This window comes from Rhamphochromis sp. 'chilingali' (genome assembly GCF_963969265.1).
Source record: "Rhamphochromis sp. 'chilingali' genome assembly, chromosome: 4".
NCBI classification, from domain to species: domain Eukaryota; kingdom Metazoa; phylum Chordata; class Actinopteri; order Cichliformes; family Cichlidae; genus Rhamphochromis; species Rhamphochromis sp. 'chilingali'.
Genome location: NC_137948.1, coordinates 2,043,637 through 2,068,140, shown reverse-complemented (window position 1 = coordinate 2,068,140; position 24,504 = coordinate 2,043,637). Strand labels below are relative to the sequence as shown.

General features: G+C 47.9%; 1 protein-coding gene across 6 annotated transcripts in view; it reads right to left on the bottom strand.

Moving 5' to 3' along the window:
- The window catches only part of sh3pxd2aa (SH3 and PX domains 2Aa), a 101,297-nt gene that overhangs the window by 14,626 nt on the left and 62,167 nt on the right, over window positions 1-24,504 (bottom strand). For 5 of the 6 annotated variants that reach the window (XM_080880445.1, XM_080880447.1, XM_080880446.1 and 2 more), the window contains 3 exons: window positions 22,125-22,253; window positions 8,418-8,531; window positions 4,754-4,837 (listed from right to left, as the gene is read on the bottom strand). In XM_080880445.1, coding sequence (XP_080736571.1) covers window positions 4,754-4,837; window positions 8,418-8,531; window positions 22,125-22,253 — 327 coding nt within the window. Of the gene's footprint in view, window positions 1-4,753; window positions 4,838-8,417; window positions 8,532-22,124; window positions 22,254-22,323; window positions 23,729-24,504 lie in introns of those variants that run through there. The other variant, XM_080880449.1, reaches the window with a different exon arrangement.

Below are 24,504 nucleotides of genomic sequence, written 5' to 3'. Positions count from 1 at the left end.
TAGCAATGCTAATGCCCTGTAAACACCTGAAAGCTCGGGATTCACTGATAACACAGATCTTCACAGTCGCTGACAAACACCACAAAAGCTGCTTCCATCAGGGCCCTTGATTAACAGCTGAACGGAGGCTACGTCCACACTAATGCGCCTGATGGTGGTTGGGAAAGCCCGCCCCTGAAGGTAAACGCAGCGTTTCACAGCAGTAGAGCTCCAACATGCCCTGCTCGCACACTATCCTCCACAGTTCAAGCAACAACTTTCTAACCAGCGTCGCACCAGCAGCCTCACTGTGTGTCTGGGACTTTCACATTTTACTTTCACCACCCAGAAACGTTTTAATGGAGGCACGGTGTGTACCAACATCACAAAATTGGAACGACACCACCGAGCAATAAAAGCTAAAAAGCTAAGGTGTCTTAAACAGCAGGAATTAGAGAGCAGCTTGGTTCTCTGGTGGCGACAGCTAGTCGAGTGACTCATCCACGCTGCAGAGGTCTGTGTGATTAAAAGCAGGCTACAGATTGGGCCGCTGCCCCACTTTCACACTTTCCATTGGATCGTTGGGTCGTTCTGGGAGACGCAGCTGTAGTCAGGCGACATTCCCGCGGACATGGCCGACCCGTATGGTCACATTCCATGAACGAAGCGGTAAACCTTTAATATTTCTACATTAGCCACTACGGCTGGTGACAAAGAGGTCCCCACTCTGAATTCATAACCAGCTGAGTGGGAGATGTGAATGAGTAATGCCCCCCTGCTTCTCAACCACATTTCAGATAAGATAAGATAAAACTTTATTAATCCCTCAGGTGGGTTCCTCTGTTTCCAAGAGCACAGCAAGTTACAGAACGTGAGCAGAATATTATATATACACATATATATAAATACAGAGACATGTGTAAATAAAATATACGAAAGGGATAAATAGAATAAATAGGAACAAGAATACAAGGGAACTGCACGTTTCAAGTATTGAAGTCTATTGCACTGTTGGATATTAACAAAAAGTATTGCACAGTGAGGTGAAGAGGCACTACAGCTTAGTTGTTCCCCCCTCCTCTGTCCTCCTGTCTCCCCTCCCTCTCCCCTCCAGAGAGGAGTTATGGCCGTGTGCAGAGGATGCCCAGCATTGTTCATAATGTCCAGCAATGCCACTGTCACCAGAGTGTCCAGCTTCATGCCGACCACAGAGCTAGCCTTCCTGATCAGTTTCTCCAGCCTGGATGAGTCCTTCTTTGCTGTGCTGCTCCCCCAGCACACCACAGCATAGAAAAGTACTCCAGCAACCACCGACTGGTAAAACATCCTCAGCAGCTTCCTGCAGATGTTAAGAGACCTCAGCCTCCTGAGGAAGTACAGTCGGCTTTGGGCTTTTTTATACAGGTGCTCTGTGTTGCATGACCAGTCCAGGTTGTTGTCCACCCACAGCCCGAGGTACTTGTACGTGTTGACCACCTCCACCTTTCTCTAACGTGGCCGTGACGTACAACTCCATCTCCATCATACTGCTCTCATTTACAGCCCGCTTTAGGTCAACTTCAACACTTCCATCAGGAGCCCACTCTGTAGATCAGCCGGGTCGGATTAACCATTAATCAGTGCTCTGCTGCCTGCTGGTCCAGGACTGAGTGGACGCAGCGCTTCAGTCGGGGAATGTAAAGAGAAACAAAGATGGTTCTTAGAGGTTTTCCCTTGTTTTCTGGGCTCGGGACGAGCTTCCGTAAACACGGCACAGCTACAAGGCGACAAACCGACAGTCTGGATTAGAAAGCGCCGGCTCGCTCCTCAGCAAAGAGACGCTTGTTTGTTTCTCTCACGTTTCAGCATTTACGCAAAAATGACTCGACAAAACCACAAGTATCCAAAAATTAAAACTGAAATGTGAAAGTCATAAACAGCCTTTCAAAGCTAATGAAGCAACAACACTGTTACGCAACCATTTACATGACGGGGCTCGGCGGCCGTCGAGGTCGCGGCGCTCGTGCTGCGGGTGCCGAGCGCTTCATTATCTAAATCTGTTTAATGCGGTCCAATTATTTTGCTTCTCAGCGAGAGCCGGGGAGCGTTCCACGTCTGAGGGAGCAAGATTTGAGATTTTACTGTCAGAGCTGACTCATGGCCACCCAATATGCTGCAGATACTGGGCCACTTGTTGTTTTTGTGTTAGTTGTTCACCGATGCAGATTACGTGAAAGGAGAGCTGCAGCTACAGCTGTGTGATTAAAAACACTGTATTAGTGTATCGAGCAGCAGACCGAGCCTGACAAAAGGACTCGTGTTAGAACAGCCTGAGCTTCTAACTCACAGGGATTACAAACACCGAGCGCCCTACTTGACTTAATCGTTCACTTTGGCCACGTTTAACACAAACATCCACATCCAGGAAATAAAGAAGAACACAACAGCTCCCACTTAATGCTGCTGAGACAGGACCACACATCAAAGAATCATTTTATCTTAAACAGTCTCCAAATTATTAACCTCTAACATCTCATTTACCCTGAACTGTTGCACAGATCTTTGTGGCCACACAGAAATGGTAAATGGCCTGTATTTGTATAGCTTTACTAGTCCCTAAGGACCCCAAAGCGCTTTACACACCCAGTCATTCACCCATTCACACACACATTCACACACTGGTGATGGCAGCTACATTGTAGCCACAGCCACCCTGGGGCGCACTGACAGAGGCGAGGCTGCCGGACACTGGCGCCACCGGGCCCTCTGACCACCACCAGGCAACGGGTGAAGTGTCTTGCCCAAGGACACAACGACCAACACTGTCCAAGCTGGGGCTCAAACCGGCAACCTTCCGATTACAAGGCGAACTCCCAACTCTTGAGCCACAATCGCCCCTACAGAGACACACAGGGACACACAGGGTCACACAGGGTCACACAGAGACACACAGGGAGACACAGGGTCACACAGGGTCACACAGGGACACACAGGGTCACACAGGGACACACAGGGACACACAGGGTCACACAGAGACACACAGGGAGACACAGGGACACACAGAGACACACAGGGTCACACAGGGACACACAGGGACACACAGGGAGACACAGAGACACACAGGGACACACAGGGAGACACAGAGACACACAGGGTCACACAGAGACACACAGGGACACACAGGGTCACACAGAGACACACAGGGAGACACAGGGACACACAGAGACACACAGGGTCACACAGGGACACACAGGGAGACACAGAGACACACAGGGACACACAGGGAGACACAGAGACACACAGAGACACACAGGGTCACACAGGGACACACACAGGGTCACACAGGGTCACACAGGGTCACACAGAGACACACAGAGACACACAGGGAGACACAGGGACACACAGGGACACACAGGGTCACACAGGGACACACAGGGAGACACAGAGACACACAGAGACACACAGGGAGACACAGAGACACACAGGGACACACAGGGTCACACAGGGACACACAGGGAGACACAGAGACACACAGGGAGACACAGGGTCACACAGGGTCACACAGAGTCACACAGGGACACACAGGGTCACACAGAGACACACAGGGAGACACAGGGTCACACAGGGTCACACAGAGTCACACAGGGACACACAGGGTCACACAGAGACACACAGGGTCACACAGGGACACACAGGGTCACACAGAGACACACAGGGAGACACAGGGACACACAGAGACACACAGGGACACACAGGGTCACACAGAGACACACAGGGACACACAGGGTCACACAGAGACACACAGGGAGACACAGGGACACACAGGGTCACACAGGGACACACAGGGAGACACAGAGACACACAGGGACACACAGGGAGACACAGAGACACACAGAGACACACAGGGACACACAGGGTCACACAGGGACACACACAGGGTCACACAGAGACACACAGAGACACACAGGGAGACACAGAGACACACAGGGACACACAGGGTCACACAGGGACACACAGGGAGACACAGAGACACACAGGGAGACACAGAGACACACAGGGACACACAGGGTCACACAGGGACACACAGGGAGACACAGGGAGACACAGAGACACACAGGGACACACAGGGAGACACAGAGACACACAGAGACACACAGGGACACACAGGGTCACACAGGGACACACAGGGTCACACAGAGACACACAGGGACACACAGAGACACACAGGGACACACAGAGACACACAGGGACACACAGGGTCACACAGAGACACACAGGGAGACACAGGGACACACAGGGACACACACAGGGTCACACAGAGACACACAGGGACACACAGGGACACACAGGGACACACAGGGAGACACAGGGACACACAGAGACACACAGGGAGACACAGGGACACACAGAGACACACAGGGTCACACAGGGACACACAGGGAGACACAGGGACACACAGGGACACACAGAGACACACAGGGAGACACAGGGACACACAGAGACACACAGGGAGACACAGGGACACACAGAGACACACAGGGAGACACAGGGTCACACAGGGACACACAGGGTCACACAGGGTCACACAGGGACATACAGGGACACACAAGATCAGATGGGGTCACCAGAGAAACATGCATCTGATGACAAAAACTGCAAAATGTAAAAGTCCTGTGTGTGTGTCTCTGTTTGTGTGTGTCTGTCTGTGCGTGTGTGTGTGTCTCTGTGTGTGTGTCTCTGTGTGTGTGTCTCTGTGTGTCTGTCTCTGTGTGTGTTTGTGTGTTTTCATGTTCACCTCTGCTCTGCTGGCGGTTAACTATACCGCCGAGGGTCCAGCGGCGGTCCAGCCTCTTCAGGTGGGCTTTGCGTCTCTTAGTAACTGATGAGGGGGAGGGGGGGCGGAGCAGCAACCAAAAGACAAAACAGACGAGTTAGTGTAAGAAGCACGTTTTAGCAAAATGAGCTGTTAGTCGTCATGAACACGTTCAAACTGCTTCTCTTACAGGAAGTGTGTCTGTGAGTTTTAAAGACTGGGTGAGAAACGAAGCGGGACGAGTCATTTCAGCCATCAAATCCTCTGCAGTACCACGGAAACGAAATGAGGGGAGCAGGTGGACTGCTTGGTGCAAACTGACTGTGTTGGACTTAAGAGGACAGTAATTGTATTTTGCCTGGAACAGCAGACCATGGCATGGCTGGAGGAACCAGCGTGTAAGCTACAAACCCCACCACACTGATTATCAGGGACCAGTGTGACCAGCACGCTACATGCTGTTTGTTAGCACCAGCTGATAATTTAGCACTCTTCCAAATGTGGACACGTCCGCCTTAACAAATCAGCAAAGCCGGGAACACAGCGGTGTCGCGTTCAGGCTCCGATGTCATCGTCAGAGCTAATAAGCTCCTGCTTGCTGTTCCAACAAACACAATGCAGCTTATTTTAGGAGCATCCCAGAAGCTCTGCTCCACATCGCTTAAAATAGCACCGGCTCGATTTCCTGCAGGATCCATACCAAGCTACACGGCGCAGCTATCAGAGGCTCAAATCTGAAACAAGTTCACTGAAGTGCTTCTGACGTCCAGTGTGACCTGCGGCGGTGCAGATGCACACCACGTTTAATCCTGCTAACACTGACGCTTCAAAAGCCGATAAGGACGTCACCGTGGTTACGTTCATGGTTATTATGCCGTCTGCGGTTATCGCACACACGAGAACACCAATCACAGACACAGCTCCAGGATCTCCGAGGGCCTCGACACATTATGCGGCTGCCGTGTGTCGAACTCTTAACCTCGAAGCTTGTACGACGAAGCAGCGATCAAACATCGTGAGCCGGTTTCCTGTTCTGCTGCCTCCTGAGGGAAAAATATTAATGACGGGAAGGATGGAGGGAAACAGCAGTTGTCCTCCGTCTTTCTTTTGCCTGCAGTAATTTCATTTCTTCTCCGTCTTCTGTCCTCGCTCATCTCTCCATCGCTCCTCTGACTCTGCTCCTTGTCACTCGCTGTCCCTTTTGATTCCTCTCCGGCGCTCCTTCCATCCCACCGAGCGCCATCCCGCTCCCGTTGACCTCTTAATTGATATATTGGCTTAAAGGAAGGGACACAGGGAAATGTTATTTGGAGGTAATTTCAGCAGGGCTGGGCGCGCCTGTCGGTTCCTCCCTAGCGAGCTGAGCTGTCAGTGGAATTAGGTTACCGACCACGCGGAGATAATGAGACGTAAGAGACGATGGGAAGCAGGAAGGGAGAGATCAGGAATGAGAAGTGACAATGTGTGCAAACACAAAGACACCAGGCCTAACGGGAAAATGGGACTGACGGAGGATGAGGGGGAAGAGAGTGCATGTGCAGCTGTGAGCTTTGTGCAGTTAATGTCAGCCTCAGATGCCAGCTGATGCCAACTCTGGTTTATTTGAGGCTTTTTAACAGAGTATTCTTACGCAACGTTGCTCCTGTAATCCGGTTCCTCTACCTGGTGTTCAGTCACTTACTCTGGAACCACAAAAGGCTTTAAACAACTTTCTACATGCCTGAGATACGTGGCTGTATTGATAGATCTGCTCTGACTGGCATCATATCGAGGCACAAGTAAAGGAAAGAACTGCAGCCTGAAGATTGGGGCTCACAGTGTTGCACCTCTAAAATAATCGAATGAGATTAAAAGACAGAAAAGAAACATAAAATGAGAAATAACGCAAATAAAATTAGTCTGAACTGATTCTGGTTTAAAAATAGAATAAAATTGGGTTTTCAAATGTTGTGGAGGGGAGGTTCCCGGTTTAGGAGCAGTCACAGCAAAGGACCTCGGGACAGCTCGGACAGCGAACTCGTGCAATGCCGGACAAAAGCCAGTTCAAAAAGTGACAGTAACGATGCTAGTATGGAAATATGTGGTCTCGCTTTCGAGTGCTGGTTAGTAACAGTGCTGCAGCGCTTTGGACCTGCTGCAGTCGGCTCACTGATAACAGACTGACACCAGAGTAAAGATGAAACGAAGGCATGGACAGCTCTCTCAAGGAATAGCTTCACTTTTGTGAGCAGCTGGAAATGAAAGAAACGAGCTGTGATGACATCATTGATCTGTTTGTCAAAGTACGCTGTATATGACAGAAAATGTAACACACACACACACACACACACACACACACACACACACACACACACACACACACACACACACACACACACACACACACACACACACACACACACACACAGGCCTCCTCTAAGGGCTTTTAGAGGCTTACCAACCAACACCTGCTGCTGTCCGACATCCAAGGAAGCCAATCGAGGTGTTTCAGAGGTCACATTAAAACCAAAAGAAATAAAAATGACCAACGATAAAAACAATAATGATGATAATGGTCGAGCTACCGTGAATGTGAGCGGAGCTGTTTCTAGCTGAGGTTCCAGCAGATGAACAGGTGACCAGATCACTCAGATGCTTCGCCCTCTCTTCCTGTTTTTGTTAAAATTCTAGCTCCACTTTTCTCAACTGAAAGTGTCCAGTAGTAAATTTAGCGAGGCCAATGAAAAGAGCGCAGCGGTCAACCTGCACGAAGTCAGAGCACGAGCCTCGTGCGTGCCGTTTCATTCAGTGATGCAACATCCATTCAGTTCAGCTGAATAAATCAGACGTCAGAATCAACGGGCAAAGCTACAAAGATATAATAAGCCTAACGTATTCCCGAGAGCTGGGTGTTGGTGTTCGGGAATCTGCAGCAGATGTCAAACAAGTTCTGAGCACAACTCAAAAACAAACAGAAACACCATTAACAACACATGCATCCAATCAACAGGCAGCAAACACTCCGGCACGTCACAATGTAACAAAACAACACTAAATCTTTGTTACGGGCGCTGCCACCTCCTCAAAAGGAGCAGCGAGTAACAGCAACTGAGCTGTTTGTGTTTGTTTGCCCACTGAAGCATGGAGCCCAGCATGTGTCGCAACAGAGACGGAAAAGTGTTTGCAGGAGGATCCAGCGGGATTCTACATCCCATAAACTGCTACATGCATCTGCAAATAAACTGCACGCATGCGTCTGTGCGTTTGCACGCTCCAGATCTCAGAGGGGGGGGGGGATGACACAGTGAGGAAATGCTCCGTCCCAGCAGGCAGACTAAACATTCAGGAGGAAAGGGTCGCAACAAAACGAGAGCCGTGGCGTCCCGGGGGAGCTGGAAGGAATTTTCTGTGGTGCCAAAATATTGCAACCCCGTTGGCTGCAGTCTGGTACCATTTCACCGTGCTGCTGCCGCCACTGTGGTCTCCAAGGTTCCCAATGTGTGACTGGAAATGTGTTTGTGTGTTCAGCACTAACTTGTGGATGATGTGATGAGAATGAACACAGAAGGAAACTAGAAAGGATGGGCTGCCCCCTGCACACGCAGACTGACGTTTATGTCTTTAAGTTTTATGAATGTAACAACGCCGTGTTTGTGTCAGCACTAACCTTCGACAGTCCTGGATGTTCCCAGATCCAAATCGTCTCTGGTTCCATTTTGCGAGTCGAGGTATGTGGCCGGGACCCAGCCCTGCTCCTCCGCTGTGCTGACGAACCACCAACCTGAGGAGAACACATTAGTGCTGTCAGTTAGGCCTGACGGATGTCGGTGAGCACACCAGCTCGGGGGCAATTTGCACCAAAAAAGAGACGTTACTGGATACAGCCCACGTAGGGGTGGGAGAACAGCACGTCTAATAGGCTGCTCCTGTCTGTGTGAGTGTCAAAGGGACATCTAAAGGGAGCTCGTGGCAGCTCAGAGTTTCACCTTCCTGGAAAGTGGTGTTCATTACTAAACCAGACACTGAAAGACACAGAAGTGCTGGGAGTGCTGGGGCGAGGAGGAACTCATCACCGGTGGTTTAAAACAGCACTCGGTGATGCTGCTGAAGATCAACCTGCTAGGACGTGTTGGGCTTTTAAAGACACTGCTACCCTTCACTGACTCACAGTCAAACATGCTGTGCTGCTGTTGTTTTGCAGTCGCCTGTAGTCCATGTTTGGTCCATGCTGGTTCCTCCAACTGATGATTCAACCACACAAACAATGACAAACATCTTGAGGTCTTACATAATGTTTCATACTGTACAGCACAGTCAGAGTTCCTGGGTTATGAGCTAGGACACCGCGGTGTGCACCTCCCGAGTTCCCCTTTGTTCCTGCAGCTGCTGTTTAGCTTCTCTTTCACCTCCAGGTTTGGTTTGAAAAGCAGGATTTCCAACAGTAAACAGGAGTTTAAACCCGGTGACCATCCCCCAGAGGAGGCTTTAACCCTGTGAGGTAAACTTGGATCACAGGTTCACTGTGTGATAGAAAAGTCAAGCTTCGTATGAGATGAGCTGTTACTTTCGTGTTGAGCACCGGTGCCAGAGGAACTTTACTTTCTTCGTGGCTTGTTAGCGTCTACGATGCCGCTCGAGCTGACTGCCACGAGCTAGCTTGTAGCCTTCGCTCCGTTTTGGTGTTTACAAACAAACGCTGGACAGGATTTCACTGGGAAAGTTTTTGGGGGTTTTCCAATTTATATTTGGAAGACTTTGTGAAATATTTCAGGTGAAACAAAAAGCTGCTTTTGGTCCTGATAAATCAGGAGTTACTGGATTCAGCGTTTGTGAACTGGGAACATTGGTGCCAAATTTTGTGCCAATCAGGCCTTTGTGGGCGTGTACATATGTGGTAAACAACAAAAGCCAACACAATTCATCACCAATGCCTCCGTGAAGTTCACCACATTTACCCAACTTCACTTAAAGCCACAGCAGAAACGTCACAAACTTACAGACCCTGGTTGGTCCATCTGCACAGGAGGACAGCCTCCTCCAAGAACGAGGTCAGAAACTTGATTATCTACGTTTAACTCGCTTTCCTTCTGAGGCTTGAAAGGCTTCCACTCACAAATGGCCTAAATCATGGCGTAACATCACCCGTGGCGTTCCCCTCTTCACCCACACCCTGTGGCTGCACAGCAGAGATCACGTCTTGATTGCTACTGGCAAAGGAGAAGTTTGTGGTCACATCTACGTTACGCTGCTACAGCGCTCGCTGAGCTGACTTGACACAATTGCAGAAACACATGACACATTGGGTGGCGACCAAAACCAAAAGAACCCAATCCATTTACATAGATCACAGTCTGACAGCTAGCATGCGTCTGTAAGCAAAGGCTGTCGTCAGGCTGTAGTGACGACATCGACAGCACCAAAGCCCCGTTAGCCATAAAAAGCGAGGAGACGTGGCTTCGTTAGTGTGCTGCATGGCTGCAACCCAACGTGTGACACATTCTTCCAGCCTATACAGGGATGATATGACGGCAAGAGTGAGGTCATACGTGACAGCATTTCACTCCTTACTGTGGAAAGTACAACAATAGTGTGGATGTCCTGGGTCTGTCTGGTCTAATGTGAGTGTGCGCATGCAGTGGAAGTGATAATGTAAAAGCAGTGGTTAGCAGTGGTTATAAAGGAGCTAATAGCAACAAACTGTTTTTCTTTTCCCAAACGAGTCCAGCAATTAAGTCATCGCTGCTCCGCTGTATTTACAGCCATATGGCTCAGCTCTCTAATGCGGTTGGAGAAGCCTGGGTGAATCAATTCATCACGCCCTTTTTTTATTACCCGGCACGACACCAATCACAATAATACGTGTTATGAATGATGCGGAAAATATGAACGCAACACAGAGCTGTATCATAGGGAAAGTAGCAGTAATGGCAATGAGAGGTAGGTGGTAGAAGTGAAGAAGTGTGTTCGCAGCAACAGAGAGTGAGCATTGGTTTCAACTTCACAGCTCTGATAGGAAGTAATAGTCACAGCTAGAATTCAAATCATTTCAACGATTAAACTGAGCCTACAGTCACATCATTTGGACTAATGGAAAAACACGTCGCCACTGCCGGGAAAATCCACTCTTAGTTGTAGAGTTATGACAAAAATAATGCATTTTCCTCTACTTCAGGCTAAATGGGATTAAGTCATGATAAAGATACAGTCTTCTGGAAATTACTGGGTTACCTTATGTCATATTTTAGCAGTAAAATAAATTAATATTAGACCACATTATACTCACAGCTTTTCTTTTATACAGACAACAGGAAGCACGGTGACAGAATCAATACCCAGTGCAGCACTTTGAATTTAAATGATCGTCTCACGTAACAGAGCAGACATGATGCTGTTTAAGTCAGAACAGCATGAATGGATGGAGGAGCAGCAGAAGCTAATGTGGGTTGCAAAGCGACTTGCAGGAAATGAGTCCAGGTTAAAGGTCAACCTGCTCGATTTTGATAAATATACACCAGCGGTGCCCAACCCCCGGGCCACGGACCTGTACCGGGCCGCGAGAGTTGAGGCTCGGGTGTGAAGTTTATGGTAGCTCCAGTGTAGCTCATCCAGCCGGAGCTTCCTCGCAGTCACACTGGCTGTTTGTTGATGCTCTGACTCCTGCAAACACACAGCAGTGCAGTGTGACTTTGGGAGAGGTCGGAGTTGACAGGGCTTGATATGAGGAGCAATCGCTTTCATATGTAATCCTATTAAATAAATCTGATACCATATATGGTCAGTGTTGCAAAACCTTGGGATGATTAAGATTTAAAATTTGAATTTAAATATGACTTTCTTTGTTTGATGTATTCAAACAAAGAAAGTCCATTTTAGTGTCATGTTGTGCGTTTTATTTTCTCTTTCGCTGCAGTGTGAAAGGTCCACCTAGCAGAAAGAATAGCTTGGGCCATATGAAACGCATTAGGCCTTTCATAGGCTGATTCATTGCGACTTTTAAAAAGCTGAAGAAGAATTGGAGCCACCTGTACCTGCTGGAAAAACAGAATCATAAATCTCCCACGCCAGCAGAAGAGACCGAGGTGACTGTTTGCCATCAACGGTGGCATGTGTGAGCGCCCCAGCTGACGCATATCACATCCTACCTCCAGTAACTGAAGCCAACAGAAGCAGGAGTTTGAACAGAGACAGAAAAAGCAGGCGGCTGAACACTAAAACTAATCAAACACCTGCCAGATAAGACGCAAGAGCTTTGCAACATGAACATCTCTGACGATGGAAGGCTCGACTGATGCCAGAACCACGAGGACTGCAGGAGCCAAATGTGGGGAATTAAAAGCATGAAAAGTTTCCTCCAGACCGCTAAATAATAAAAACTGGCCCAGTGAAGAAAGCCAGACGCCACCACTCTTTAGCAGCACCGCTGATCAAAGCTGATGTTAGAACGTTTATTCAAGGTTTTAAAGAGAAAACAAAGAAAAATGAAAACTACAGCGTAGATATGAACAGGCTGGGAGAGTTCTGGGGTTCTTCAGCCCGTCTCACACATGCACATCAATACAAAGAATCTCAAAGGGCAGAAACACACGCAGCAGGCCCGGCCTCCATCGTGTGCACACATGCTATCATAAGGCAAGCTTTTGACAGGGTCCAGTTCGCTAATAAATCCAGCTCAGGAGAAAGTGGGCACAGTAAAAACAGATAAATGAGGACCAGAAACACTGCTGCCCGCCCTCACACACACACACACACACACACACACACACACACACACACACACACACACACACACACACACACACACACACACCCTCTGCAATCACAAAGTGCTGAACAGCCTGCAGACAGAGCACGGGAAACAACACAGAGACACAGATGTGACTATAAGACACCAAATGAGGGAGACTGGGACAAAAACAGACAGTTGGTATCGCGGTAAACCTGAGCGCGTGAGAGCCGCCTGTGGACAGATTAGTTTTCACTGAAAATCTGTCTCGTAGGAGGAGATCTGGACCAGAGATCAGCAGCCAGACGGAGAAACTGTTCTCAGAGTCAGTTAAAGCAAACTAGAACTTGTCCCAGCATATGTGTGGACTAAACTGTCCACGTCTGTGTGTGGAGGGCCGAAACACTCGAGAAGGGCTAAATGCTCGTGCTGGCGTCGCCTGGATCCTCCAAGCATCCCACCCTCTGTGACACCTAAAGAGTAAAGTACTGGCAGCTACTTTAGAATGGAAATACTTCAAAGTAGGGCTAAAGTGGATTCAGGTGAGGATGCACACTGTGGAAAATTATCTCCTGAAAGTCGTTCCTGATGCTGCACAGAGCTGTACAAAGAAAGCTTTCAGGAAAAGTCGAGTTAAATATTCAGAGAGGTCAGCGGTGCAGGATGCAGAGTCTAAGTGGTCAGAACACGATTTCTTCCAGTTTGGAGACAAAGTCATGGATGTTCATGCCAACGCACAAGACCAGCCACTGAAAATGATCCCCAGACATCTACTTGTGGAAGCGATAATGCAAAATTTGTTCGTCTTCTCTAGCATTAATCCAACGTTTATTGTGACACGTGCTTTCTGCTTGTCCGTCACTGCGTGAAGGATGCAGGTGGTGACATTTTAACTTGAATTTAACCTTGGAGAAGAGGATGAAGCCACGGCTGCAACAGTGTTGGCGTGAGCTATGAGTGCTGTGAGTTCAGAATAAACACGGCTGAGGTCGGCATGTCGGACTCTTCGGGATGCTTCAGTCGAACTCTGTGTGACAGTCTGACCCTCCGACTCGATGACTAATCATGTCCTGGTTGTGCTCCTGACCTGACGCGCTGCCTTTGGGCTCGGACACGGCACAGGTTCTTTCATTAAAGACTTTCATGAACAGGGATGATCTTCAGCAGAAATGTGGGTCAGGTTTACCCACGAACACTGAGCGAGTGTGAAGTCCAGAGTTAAACTGCTGAAATGCACGAGCAAGCGCTCAGAGCAGGAAACCCAGGCCTAGCAGGTGGTTATTATTCTTTCTATGCGTCAGAACTTTTGTTTGCACCTTCAATAAATAGATTCATTTCTCGTTTCTGGAGAGACACGGAGCTGTCGCCCTCTTCTTAAATCTGCCTACTGTACAGGGATTCAGGGATTGTGTCACCAATGAGCAGAGCAATCCCAGAGCTCCCCGAGTCCTCTCGACAGCTGTAGCGTGTGCCGTCTCTTTACCCGAACAGTAAAATAGAACCCGTGCAGCAGCCGCGCTCTCGTTTCTGCGCCCACTTACACGCTCCTGAGCGTCTGTCTGACAAAGTACACCCAACTGTTCTGGGGATTTATGAAGCGTTCAGAAACTAATGACTAATATTCACATAGATAGATTGTGCTGCCACATTTATACACAGACACAGCACAAAGCATAAATATGGAGACAGCAGAGGGGCAGTAATTGGCGTCTCTTACAGCGCTGGGCTCTAATTGGAGCTTCTAACTACACCAAACCTTGGCAGGCAATAATTGCCTTTTTTCCCCACAGAGGGAAAGTGGAGGTCACAGTGAACATAGTGGAACAGTAACCAGGACGAGCCGGCTTATCAGTGACTGAAACAGGCCTGGGGGGGGGGGGGGGTGCTTTGGAGGAACAGGAGATACACAAAGTTCTTAAGAGCAAACGCGATAAAAAGAAGACAGAGGTGAGGAACAGAGCCAGAGCGGGAGGAGGAAAGTGAGATTAAAAGGGTGGTATGGGCAAAGACTGACCGAGGGAAGACAAAGGAGGGGAGCAGATGTTTGGCTGGAGCTTCAAAGCTCGAGTGTTTCATGCTAATTCCCCTCCAAAAACAGCACCTCACACTTTCCTCTCACGTTCTCATTTTCTGGACCGCTGAACGCTCATCAGCTTCTACAGGGAGGTCTTTTATTAATGTGATATGCAGGGGTTACCTACGAGATGACTGTCATTTTTGTTCGTTCCCTTCAGCTTCTAATTGGGAACAGATCCCCTGGAGAGCGGCGAGGACTGGAACGCAGTGCTGCTTTTCAGCATTGAACTACTTGCTTATCTTTCTGCAGAGTTAGCAGGAGGAGAGATTCAAAGAATAGGAGAACAACAATTCTCGCTGCCTCAAACCAGCTGCACAATTAGCCACAGTGTTATCTTTACCGTGAACTGCAGCAGCTTCATAAATGAGATTAGCCTGAAGCAGTGCTTTTCTACCAGAGATTTTCATCATCATCATCCAAAAATATCCTTTTGATCCGGTCGAGATGCTAAATGTTGGTGACTGAATGTTTCCAACTGAAACCCAGACCGTCCTCAGTTAAACCTGTGTACCTACACAAAGCTGGGATTCCACAGACTGAACTCTGTGAAGCTATAAAAGTCGTTAAAGAGAGAAGAAGAGTGAAGAGAAGAGCAGTGCCAAGAATCATCAGTGTTAATACCTGCTGCTTTATCCAAAAACTCTGAAATGCAGCACGAAACATTTCTGTAACAAGCGTCTGATCAGTATCCTTAAAACTTCCTTTAGTTCAAGCGCCAACAGTGAGCTCAAGCTACACACAGCATTTAGCATTCAGCACATAAAATACATTTGATTTTGGTTTTAGGGTCATTTTTTTGTGGTTTGTTACTGATTGGGATAATAAAGCGTTCTGAAAGTGTAACAGCTCTAATTTGGCTCCTTCATTCGGCCCCTTTATAAACTGCCAAGATGCGACTCAACATCGAACAGCTCAATAGACTTGACCAAAATCACTGCCTGCTGGAAACATGCAGCTACTTCTACCTCTGCTGCTTGGTGGCAAAACTACTGCAGTAAGTACTGCCTGTAAAACTAGAGCTTCTGAAAGCCCAGCCACACAGGCAGAGAGCCCCTTCATCGACAGCTAACTGTTTCTAGTTTTTTATGTATAATTTTAGCTAGCTAATTTAACTGTTTATCCAGCATGTTTAGGCCAAAAATGTCATGTTTGTCCATCCTGCTAGCTAGCAACCCAACTGCTACACATAGGGTTAGGGTTTGGTTAGCTAAAAAACAAAAACATACCTTGTTGAAAGCTATAGCTAGCTTTCAACTGATTAGCCATACTTTTAACAAGCTATAGCTAGCTTTCAACTGGGACCGAAGGCTATAGCTAGCTTTCAACTGATTAGCCATACTTTTAACATGCTATTTTTAATTATCTATGCTTTTGTCTAGCCTGGTTAAGCCACCCTGTCATTATACAACCTGCAGAAGTGTCCCAGCATTCAGTAGGCCAGTGTTTCCTCACTCGCCAGCTTCTTATTTAATTCTGTATGAAAGGTCTTTTTAACCTGAAACGTTTTTCCTTGTTTCACGGAGTTACTTGATTACTCGGCCTACTATTGTCTGTTCCAAGAACAACATTAAGGTTATCATGATAACTTTTGAAAGTCAGCTTACACTGGAGTAAAATCCTTCCAGAAACTTCCCCTCCACCCATCTCACTAATGACTTAGCACAGTACATTTAATAGACTGAAACTTTGCTATGGAAATAACTACAACCTACTTTCCCAATCTACAGGCTTACATCATTCATCCAGCTCTCAAACCTTCACGGGATTAATGTTTCATATTCAAAGCATAGATTTCACATGGTGTGTCACTTTAAAGCACTTCAAAGCTAGTCTCAAAAAGAGTTTATAAAAGGGCACCCAATCCTCTTAGTGACAAATGTCAAGGTTCTGGTCTTTACTGATGAGCAACGGTGGAAGCATTACATCCCAGTTTGAAGCTCATGTTACCTCCTGGAAGTTTTCATAAAACTTGGGGGTCTTGTGACTGAGCCGACTTGTTACAAGTGAAAGGGGATAGCTGGCAGCAGGAACTTCAATAACCATTTTTGGTCAAACATCACGATCAGTGGAGTGAGGCTAAACCTCTGCACTTAGCATGTGTTCACCTCCACCCCCTGAAGGTGGCCAGCTTCAAGTACAGCAGCCCCTCTGAGCTTCCAGTATCCCCAGCCTCTCTGAGCTCGACTCTAAGAAGTGACTGAAGCACTTTAGCGCCTTTTTACTGCCTGAGGGTGAAGCTAGCTAATGCAGCCAAGCTAGGGTGTAGTGAGATGATAGCACACCATCTTCTGGATAAACCACCTTGTTTAATGCTGGCTGTCAGTATTAATGCTCGCCCGCAGCGTGCTGTCCGAAACAGCCTTTTTCTGATCCAGAACATCCTCCGAGTTAGCCTTGGCACATCTTAATGAACAACATAATCTACAACTGAAGGCCTAAAGCAACGGACATGTCAAGCTAGGTTAAATACAGAATGTTTAAGAGGCTTTCATAAAGTTTTTATTTCACAATTTGGCACTTTGGTGATTTTTATGACCCACAGTGGTACATTCAATATTTCCAGCGTAACATTATTGGATATATTTACTGTGTCTTTCCTGTACTTTCAGTGGGGTTATTGATGCAGCTCTGAAAGCTGCGTTTCTTTTATAATTGCTCATAAATCTAAACCACAGTTGTGAGTAAACATACAGTATCCTTATTCAAGGAGCAGAGCCTTCAGGGGCAGGTGGAGCGCCATTCTGGCAACTGCAGGAGAAGAAGAAATTAAATCCATTCAGAGACAGTTTTCATCCAGCAGTCCGGTGCAAATTAATAAATTATTGCACAGCCGAAAGTTAAGACTTGCCCCGAGTTAACAGGAGCGTTTAATGTAAATGATCTAATGCTGAGGTTTCACTCAGTGTGTTAGCTCATGGCTCTCTCTTTATGAACCTCACTGAGGACAGGGCTTTGGAAAGGCGTCATGGGCTAGTCTAAGTGCTGCCATTCTTACCAGCTCCCCTGGGCACACGGAAAGGTGTGGTGGGAAAATGGTGCCAAAACTTCTGGCATTGACTCTCCGTCCAACAGAATTTTAGCAGCTGACAATAATTCAACATAACTAAGATGTGGCATCAGTATTTCCATGTAGACTTCAGCTTTATGACAGAAACTGCTGTAACTTTCTTAAACGGAGGATTAGTATTATCTGGGAACACAGCAGGACGTCATACTCTATGAGGTGCTGAGTCAAGACCAGAGAAAAAGAAGCAAAGCTGTCTAATCTCTTAAAATCAACTGTGACAAAATGTTCTTGAACCCTGGCAGTAAGCAAGGCCAAGATATTTGGGCAAATGGCTTCTCCGGCTGGTGGGGCTTGGGCGGCACACTAACCCAAAGAATCCTGTTTGCAGTTTAGAGTCAAGGTCCTGCTGGTACATCCATTAGTCTCGGATGATGAAACAGGGGGAAGAGGGGTGTTTTTCTCCATATACTCTCTGTCTGCCCACAGAGAGGAAGGCTAGTCGCTGCGATTCAGAATTCACTGTCAAAGATCTCAGAAGGTGACGAATTAATCTTCTGAACACTCTTTATCTTTATTCTGTACAATTTTCACATCATTTCTGAACTTGTTGGCCATTAGACCTTAAAGAAATTAGAAAATGAAAGAAGAATGGGAGGGATTACACGAAGCAACGGTCATGTTTAAGACCCTACGCCAACATGTAGCTGGATTTGGGTAAAAAAAATGTGAATCCATCATTGAAATCAAGTCCATGATCTAGAACAGCCTGATGCAGAAACCTGGTATTTAGAAGACATAAAGTCAGCCCTGAAACCAACAGATCCAAGCATAATTTAACCAGAAACAATTAACCTGTGGAGTCATAAAAAGTCTGCCAAGCAGGCACTCGTTTTGTAGAGGTGCCTGGAGGAAAGCTGTTTGTTGGTCTACCATTACGGACCAGACTGAACTGTGGTCTCCTCAAAATGGACCATAATGACTGCTGTGTTCTCATTAGCCTCCTCCTGTGGTTTTAAATGAAACTCGTTGACTCTTTGTATCTGCTGGACTGACGGAGTCTGCTACAGACGTCCACAGCACCAGTGGACGGATCCTCAGTTCTTTAGCAATGCTTTGAACTGTTGTCACGGGCAACAATAAATGTCCAAACTCCAACTCTGCTGTGAAATGTCTCAGCGTCGTGATGAAATGTAATCAATTCCATGTTGTTTCCCTAGTTTCATATAAAATGCAGATAAACAGACTGCAGGGATGTTTGTCACTAGATCTGGCAAATCTAGGCAATCCTCGACTTCTCTTCTAGCCCCATGACGCAAGATCGACACATCTATGACTTACAAGTTGTGACATTCACAAGGTTTTTACGTCGGTTTACGCTGACGTTGAGGTCAAAGTCACTGAGATTCAAACTCGTTTGAGAATTTTAGTAGATACACTTTGGCATCAGTTTGAAGCTCCTGTGTCTCCTCGTTCTCGAGTTATCACATTGACAAACTTAGGTGCCCACACCACCCATGCTGGGAGACAGCATACCCCGTCAGCCTTTTGGTGGCAGCAGGTGGCTAAAACACTGCCACAGCGAGCATGTCAATATGCTCGCTGAGTAAAAACTACATTTTTGCATTACAAGGTCTTTTTGAGATAAGAAGATACCTGCTTAATCTCCATGGCAAAGTCCAGGAGAGTGGAACAGGATGCCAGAGGCACTTGAGTACACCATGACAGTGACTCTCTGGGACTGCTGTGGCAGGACGAGCTGGTGTTTCGATCATCCTCATCAAATTCCCTGAGATCCCTCCAGGCCACACATGCTTCATCATAACCAACAGGGACCAGGAGAGTGGGCCAGGGACCAGGAGAGTGGAACAGGGACCAGGAGAGTGGGTCAGGGACCAGGAGAGTGGGTCAGGGACCAGGAGAGTGGGCCAGGGACCAGGAGAGTGGGTCAGGGACCAGGAGAGTGGAACAGGGACCACTTTTTTTGATCAAGCACCAGCTATAACGCAGGTCTGTGACTAATTAAAAACACCAGCCTTCCCTCTCTGTCCCTTCACATCACTGCCTCCTCTTACTCCGACACATCATATAATTTAACTCGTCACATATGCAGATTTATTTTCTCCAGCTGGAACATTGCCTCTCCAGACACTGAATGGTTCCCATGTCCAGACCAGAGGGAGAGATCCCGGATGGTGGCCCAGACCGATTCTGGTTCGCCCCATCCCCCTGATGCTTCATAAATCTATTTTTACTAGATTAGCAGCTCCTAAATTGTAAGATACTTGTTCAGTGATACACAAAGCGAGCTGCATGCACACCACCTCACAGAGCTCATGACTTAACCAGTTTCCAGTCTGATGACGGAGCTTGTCGACACTGCAGTGAAACAGCTGGGTCTTGACTTGTAAGGCCAATAGCTTCTCATAGAGGCAAAAATAAACGACATCCGGCTCCACGGTTGAACCCGTAATTATGTCAGGTCAAGCCTGCAGACACTTGAAAAACCCGACTGAACTCTTCTCTGCTGGAATAAATAAAAGCAAATGCATAACAACATGTGTGTCGAGTGTGCAGAGAAAAGAAAATGTGCATGTGAATGAAAAAGATCAGGTACACAAAAGGATTTCAACATTTCCTGGAGAGGATCAGAGGATAAAATACCACTCCACTCCACGCATTAAAAGAAAATAAGCTGTAACTAACAGCCCCAGTGTCAGTGTCTTTGCATTGAAGACAGAACATAGCACATCGGACCAGGAGGCTGCAGGAAAGCCTTGAAAAGCAGGAAGGGGGTTGTGGGATATTATTCGAGCTCTCAGATGTGTTTGCCTTGGCATAGTCTCCAAGTGATGTCACCATCATCATCATCACCGTTGCTCCACGTCCGATGACGACAGCGCACACATCCAGCTCTGAGACGAGAGTTCCCGAGAGCTCAGAAGCCGCTCCTATCGCTCCGAGTTCTGCATCCACGCTGCTTTTAAACACGCCTGGTGAGCAGCTGCTGTCAGGCCTCATGCACAGAAACAGGATCACAGGGAGAAACTACTGTGCAACTTGAGCCAACATGAATATTCATGACATAAAACGTTCAGCGATGCGTGCGCCTAACACCAAACGGTGCCTGCGATCAAAGTTATATCAGAAGAGTCGAGAGTTTCTAAGAACACTTGACATTAATAACTGGTTTTTATTCTTGTTACAGTTTCAGCTTTGAACGATTATGAAAACAAAAACAAACTATATGAGTCCTTTTTTCTTTCATATGCATCAAGTGAGCGAGGAGTCAAGGAGCCATTGGTGATAAAAAGGAACGACCATCGCTGACCTACAAGTCTGCGGTGCGCTCGTTATGCAAATGAGCTCTTTGGAAGGTTGGAGGAACCTGAAGAAGTCATTTGGATGATGATGAAATGTTTCACCCACCTCTAAACTCTAAACCGTTCATTTACTCAAAAACTTTTAGAAAAAGTCATAAAAAGTTTGATCAGGTGAGATTTTCACCGCACGCCACCCACGTATGGACCAGCTGTACGACCTGGAAACATCGAGTCGCTGCAGGGGTTGTACAGTCAGCTGAGCCCGTGTCCCACCACACGCTCACCTTTTCCAGCATTACTTGCTTTCATGTATTTACATTATCTTTCAAGTTCAAAGGAATGTCATGTTTTCAAAAAGTAAAACTGTTTTCGTCCTACACGATATTTCATAACATCATAAACAAAGCTGCAGTTCTCTCGTCTTCCTCATCGAGACAGGACCAGCTTCCCATGCGACGCCTTCGCTCTCTCTAAACTTCCCATAAAAAATCGTCTCATTTATGCTGATGTGTTCAAACTGCAAACAAACAAAACGCCAAATAAACAAAGATGTGAAAAATGTTGAGCTGCAGCCTAAACGGACTCAATAGTGCACGTAATCACAGATGTGCGAGCTCCGGATATCTCGAAGAGTATGGACTCATGTGTAATCAGAGTACAGATAAGAGCTGAGAGACGCAGCGACGTGCTGTGTCTGTGCCAGAGTTTCTGCTGTGAGTTGTGCAAGCTGCTGGCTGTCAGTGGCTGTTAGCACGGAAAATCAGATCCAGCTCCGAGGTCGCTAAACAGAATTCCAACGGGGGAAAGGCAAGGTAGAGCGTGGAGCGTCTGCTGATGAAGCAAACTCTGTCGAGGTGGTGTGTGTGCACACATATGATTACTGGACATTCCTGTCCACAAACCCGACTTCTCAGAGCCAAACAGCACCTCCAGGTGGTGCCAAGCCCAGCCAGGAGACGCAGGAGGCAGCCGTGTGTACATGACGGGGTTTTAAAAGGAGGAAACATAATCAAGAGGACAGGAGACAGCATCCAGAGAGGCGCTGAGTGAGCGTGGTTTTGTGTGTTTATGCCACTGTACAAACAGGAAGAATCAAACTACATGTCAAGCAGTTCAAAGCGTGTGCAGAAAACGCACTTTTCCTTTGTTTTCAACACAACACCTGTGAGCTACGATGTTTGGTTGTAGATCTAAGTCAGCACTTGATGCTCGGCATGTAAACTGAGAGCAAAAAAACATCCACTCACCGCTTTCGCTCTTCTCGATCACGTCCACCGTCTCGCCGGCCTTCAGGCTGATCTCAGAGTTCTCCTGCCGCTCGTAGTTGGCCACGGCTACGTACTGCTCCAGCACCATGGGCTCCGAGCTGTCAATCCCTGAGGGGAAGAAACAGGCCGTCAGCCACCTGCCCGCCGTGGCACCCCGCGAACGCCCGCCGCAACCAACCGCGCTGCCGCCGCGCGCCCGGTACGTCTCCATCGGCCGAACCCCGCTCCCCGCCGCTGTGCGTCCCTGCCCAATCAGAATGCGACCACACGACTTGGCTGCATAGTCCCAAACGTCTGGCCATACAGCTGAGTCGACCCTTGGCCCGCAGCGAACGACCGAGGAGCATCGGAAGGAGTCAAAACACAAGCGAAGAAGCGAAGGGAGAAGTTTGTAGGCGCTCCATCTGACATCTACAGAGGATCCATGACCTGAGGCAAACTCCCAAATCCAAAAAGGAAAGAGAGAGAAAAAAGGGGGGAAAGAAAAAGGAGAAACAGCAGAGCTGCTAACGGTCTGAAGGGAAGACTGGGGAACGAATGAGTGGAGGAATGGTGAAGTTTCCCTGTGGAAAATCAACAGTGCGGTTGAGAGGAAAGGCCTCCCCTCCGCCGCCTCTGGGAGCCAGCCGTTGGACGGGGGAGTCTGAGGGGGGGGTGAGCACACCAATCATAGCAGTCGGCACTGCTGGCCTTAAATAGAAACATATGAGGCGACTAGAGAGAGAGAAACAGAGGAGGAGGCTGGGTCCATGTTTACGTGAAACAAAAGAAGAAAGAGTTGCAGTTGGGTTAACCCGCTCTGTTTTCTCCCTCCGCTCCAGTGTTTAACCTCTTAGACGCCAGCGCTTTGCTGAAGTCACATGCTGCCTATCAGAAACGCTTATTTGCCTGTTTGGCCACAGGGAGGTGACCCCATGCAGACTCAGATGAACTTGACTAGCAATTACTCCACATCCTGTTGTTCACAGAGACGCTTTAGCGAGAGTTTCAGGAACCGAACGTTAATGCAGGAAGTAAAAATAAACAGTTGCTGTGGGGCCAAAACGCTATAAAACACACACTTTCCAAACTGGTCCAATAACCGGACCCTTTGAGGTCATTACTGGTGATCGGGGGCGATCGTGGCTCAAGAGTTGGGAGTTCGCCTTGTAATCGGAAGGTTGCCGGTTCGAGCCCCGGCTCGGACAGTCTCAGTTGTTGTGTCCTTGGGCGAGACACTTCACCCGTTACCTACTGGTGGTGGTCAGAGGGCCCGGTGGCGCCAGTGTCCGGCAGCCTCGCCTCTGTCAGTGCGCCCCAGGGTGGCTGTGGCTACAATGTAGCTTGCCATCACCAGTGTGTGAATGTGTGTGTGAATGGGTGGATGACTGGATATGTAAAGCGCTTTGGGGTCCTTAGGGACTAGAAAAGCGCTATATAAATACAGGCCATAACTCCTACCCTGAACTCCAAAACCCTCGATTTCACTAGATTTTAGCGAACAAAATGAAAAATTCGTCCATTTCTGCCACATGTGTGATTTGTGGTTCAGCAGCTCCTCTGGGAGGAGATGAGACACGAGCCAGTCGAGAGACGTCATCGGGGTCTGTCCCGGGGTCTCTGGACACCGCTTCTACATCTCAAAGGTGACATCAATGTGGAACAGACTCAAACTCCTCTTCTTTATAATGACCACCAGGGGGCGATACCATTGATCTGCTGAGCCTATGGTCACGTATTTGGGATCATATTGAATAAAAAACTTAATTAATCCTGACATTGGCAAACAGCTTGTGATTGAAACCGGATGTGCTGAGTGCCCCCCCCCCCCATCACGTCTGGTTTTAAAACCCCACGATGACGATTCTGAAAAGACTCACGTTGAGTCTTCAAACCGAGACTTCAGAAACCAGTGGATGGTATCACACCAGCTAGATCCACCTATAATCCGTCTATAGCAGGAGTGGGACCTCCAGGCCTCGAGGGCCGGTGTCCTGCAGGTTTTAGATATCACCCTGAATCAAATGATTAGTTCCTTAGCAGGCCTCTGAAGAACTTCAGGACATGTTGAGGAGGTCATTTAGCGATTTAAATCAGCTGTGTTGGATCAAGGACACATCTAAACCTGCAGGACACCGGCCCTCGAGGCCTGGAGGTCCCCACCCCTGGTTTATGTGTCCTCCCAGGAGTCCAGGAGGCAGTCAGATGATGGAGTAGCGACGCTGCTCGCTGCCTGTCCTGAACAGCCGAACTCCTCACCCTATCTCTGGGGGAGAGTCTGGACACCCCACTGTTAAGGTTAACTGTCTTTAGTCCTGCAGTACACAGAATGCAGCTAGCATTGAAGCATCTTGGAAAATGTTAGGCATTTAGTGCTTTA